We start from the raw sequence: 3,987 nt of genomic DNA on the forward strand, positions 1-3,987 counted from the left end.
AGACAGACACATCTGTCCACTTTCAACACCACATTCTCATCAATGGACAGATAAGAGAAACAGAAATTAAACAGCGACATAGAGAAACTAACAGAAGTTATATACTAAATGGATTTAACAAATATTTATAGAACATTAAATAATAAAACAAAAGGATTTATATTCTTCTCAGTACCTCATAGTACCTCCTCGAAAATTGACCATATGATTTGTCAAAAAAATAGGCATCAATAGATACAGGAAGATAGAAATAATTCTATTTGTCCTATCAGATCACCATGGACAAAGGCTGGTCTTCAATAAAAACAATAATGACAGAATGCCCTCAGATACATTGAAGTTTAACAACACACTACTCAATGAAAACTTGGTCAAGGAAGAATTAATGATAGAAATTAAAGATTTCTTAGCACTTCCTTCGGATGCAAGTTACTAGATGACTGCTTCTCGGCCTCGCCAGGAAACTAGTAAGTTCCTCTGGGATCAAGTAGAATTTTATAAGAACATAATGGATGGAGAGGAGAAAACCTATGGTGGCTGTGAAGGCCCTGATGCCATGTATGTGAAATTAATATCTTCTGATGGTCATGAATTTATTGTAAAAAGAGAACATGCATTAACATCAGGAACAATAAAGGCCATGTTGAGTGGTCCAGGTCAGTTTGCGGAGAATGAAACCAATGAGGTCAACTTTAGAGAGATCCCTTCACATGTGCTATCGAAAGTGTGCATGTATTTTACCTACAAGGTCCGCTATACTAACAGCTCCACTGAAATTCCTGAATTCCCAACTGCACCTGAAATTGCACTGGAACTGCTGATGGCCGTGAACTTCTTAGATTGTTAAATAAGATAAATTAAAATAAACTGTTAATTTTTTTTCAGTATTTAATACCTGTAGTTCAGTTAGTAATTTTTTCACATATAGCATGTTGCCTGTATGAAATTGAACTCTAAAGTTAATTGCTGAGCACATTTCTTCTGTCATTTGCATAGCAGAGTTGAAATTTGTTTGCTACATCAACAAATTAAGGAAGTTTCACAAGCCAAAAAATAAATAAATAATGCCAGTTTTAAAAAAAAGATTTCGTAGAATTTAATGAAAATGAAGATACAACACACCCAAACATTTAGGACACAGTGAGAGCAGTACTAAAAGGAAAAATAGCTCTGAGTGCCCCCAAAAGAAACAGGAGAGAGCATACTCAGCAGCTTGACAGCACATCTAAAATGTCTACAGCCAAAAGAAGTAAATACACACAAGAGGAATAGAAGGGAAGAAATAATAAAACTAAGAGCTAAAATCATCCAAGTTTTAAAAAAAAAGGAGTACACAAAGAATCAACAAAAGCAGGAGCTGGTTCTTCGACAAAATCAACAAGATAGATAAACCCTTAGCAAGAATACCCAGAGTGTATCCAAATTAACAAAATCAGAAGGGAAAAGGGAGACATAACAAAAAATCTGAGGAAATTAAAAATATCAACGGATCCCACTACAAAGGCATATATTCAACAAAACTGGAAAATCTGGAGGAAATAGACAATTTTCTAGACAAATACAAGGTACTAAAGTTAAATCAAAAACAGATAAACATCTAAGCAACACCATAATTCCTAAAGAAGTAGAAGCAGTTATTAAGAGTCTCCCAACCAAAGAGAACCCAGGACTCCATGAATTTACTGCAGAATTCTATCAGGCCTTCATAGAAGACCTCATATCAACACTATCCAGATTAGTTCCCAAAATAGAAATAAGCAGAGCACTACCAAATTCCTTCTTTGAAACCACAGTTACTCTTATAACTAAACCACACAAAAATCCAACAAAGAAAGAGAACTTGAGACCATTTACCCTTATGATTATTGATGTAAAAATACTCAATAAAAATCTTGCAAAGTGAATACAAGAACACATCAAAATAATCACCCATCATGATGAGTTAGGCTTCAGCCCAGGGATGAAAGGATGGTCCAATATACTAAACGATAACCTGGGCAAGGAAGAAATAAAGAAAGAAATTAAAGATTTCTTAGAATTTAATGAAAATGAAGGTACGACATACCCACACGTATGGGACACAATTAAAGCTGTGCTAAGAGGAAAACTCATAGTTCTTAGTACCTGCAGAAAGAAACAGGAGAGATCATATATCAGCAGCTTGACAGCACACCTAAAAGCTCTAGAACAAAAAGAAGCAAATACACCCTGGAGGAGTAGAAGGCAGGAAATAATCAAACTCAGAGCTGAAATCAACCAAGTAGAAAAAAAGAGGACCATAGAAAGAATCAACAGAACCAAAAGTTGGTTCTTTGAGAAAATCAACGGGACAGATAAACCCTTAGCCAGACTAACGAGAAGACACAGAGAGTGTGTCCAAATTAACAAAATCAGAAATAAAAAGGGAGACATAACTACAGATTCAGAGGAAATTCAAAAAATCATCAGATCTTATTATAAAAGCCTATATTCAACAAAACTTGAAAATCTGCAGATAATGGAAAATTTCCTAGACAGATACCAGGTACCGAAGTTAAATCAGGAACAGATAAACCAGTTAAATAACCCCATAACTCCTAAGGAAATAGAAGCAGTCATTAAAGGTCTCCCAACCAAAAAGAGCCCAGGTCCAGACAGGTTTAGTGCAGAATTCTATCAGACCTTCATAGAAGACCTCATACCAATATTAGCCAAACTATTCCACAAAATTGAAACAGATGGAGCACTACCAAAGTCCTTCTATGAAGCCACAATTACTCTTATACCTAAACCACACAAAGACCCAACAAAGAAAGAGAAATTCAGACCAATTTCCCTTATGAATATAGACGCAAAAATACTCAATAAAATTCTGGAAAACCGAATCTAAGAGCACATCAAAACAATCATCCACCATGATCAGGTAGGCTTCATTCCAGGCATGCAGGGATGGTTTAATATATGGAAAACCATCAATGTGATCCATTATATAAACAAACTGAAAGAACAAAACCACATGATCATTTCATTAGATGTTGAGAAAGCATTTGACAAAATTCAACACCCCTTAATGATAAAAGTCCTGGAAAGAATAGGAATTCAAGGCCCATACCTAAACATAGTAAAAGCCATATACAGCAAACCAGTTGCTAACATTAAACTAAATGGAGACAAACTTAAAGCAATCCCACTAAAATCAGGGACTAGACAAGGCTGCCCACTCTCTCCCTACTTATTCAATACAGTTCTTGAATTTCTAGCCAGAGCAATTAGACAACAAAAGGAGGCAAAAGGGATACAGATTGGAAAAGAAGAAGTCAAAATATCACTATTTGCAGATGATATGGTAGTACATTTAAGTGATCGCAAAAGTTCCACAAGAGAACTACTAAAGCTGATAAACAACTTCGGCAAAGTGGCTGGGTATAAAATTAACTCAAATAACTCAGTAGCCTTCCTCTACACAAAAGAGAAAAAGCCAAGAAAGAAATTCGGGAAATGACACGCTTTATAATAGACCCAAATAATATAAAGTACCTCGGTGTGACTTTAACCAAGCAGGTAAAAGATTTGTACAATAAGAACTTCAAGACTCTGAAGAAAGAAATTGAAGAACACCTCAGAAGATGGAAACATCTCCCATGCTCATGGATTGGCAGGATTAATATAGTAAAAATGGACATTTTACCAAAAGCGATCTACAGATTCAATGCAATCCCCATCAAAATACCAATCCAATTCTTCAAAGAGTTAGAACAATCTGCAAATTCATCTGGAATAACAAAAAACCCAGGATAGCTAAATCTATCCTAAACAATAAAAGGATATCAGGGGGAATCACTATCCCTGAACTCAAGCAGTATTACAGAGCAATAGTGATAAAAACTGCATGGTATTGGTACAGAGACAGACAGATAGACCAATGGAAGACAATTGAAGACCCAGAAATGAACCCACACACCTATGGGCACTTGATTTTTGACAAAGGAGCCAAAATCGTCCAATGGA

At 35.6% G+C, this 3,987-nt stretch overlaps 1 protein-coding gene across 1 annotated transcript; it reads left to right on the forward strand.

The window, feature by feature from the left end:
• The first annotated feature begins 421 nt into the window (after positions 1-421).
• LOC134482363 (elongin-C-like) lies at positions 422-847 on the forward strand. Its single transcript, XM_063275853.1, has one exon. It carries the CDS (start codon positions 437-439, stop codon positions 845-847), a length of 411 nt encoding a protein of 136 aa, XP_063131923.1. The 5' UTR covers positions 422-436.
• The last annotated feature ends 3,140 nt before the right edge of the window (positions 848-3,987 follow it).

Source organism: Rattus norvegicus, chromosome 16 (assembly GCF_036323735.1).
Source record: "Rattus norvegicus strain BN/NHsdMcwi chromosome 16, GRCr8, whole genome shotgun sequence".
Taxonomy (NCBI): Eukaryota; Metazoa; Chordata; class Mammalia; order Rodentia; family Muridae; genus Rattus; species Rattus norvegicus.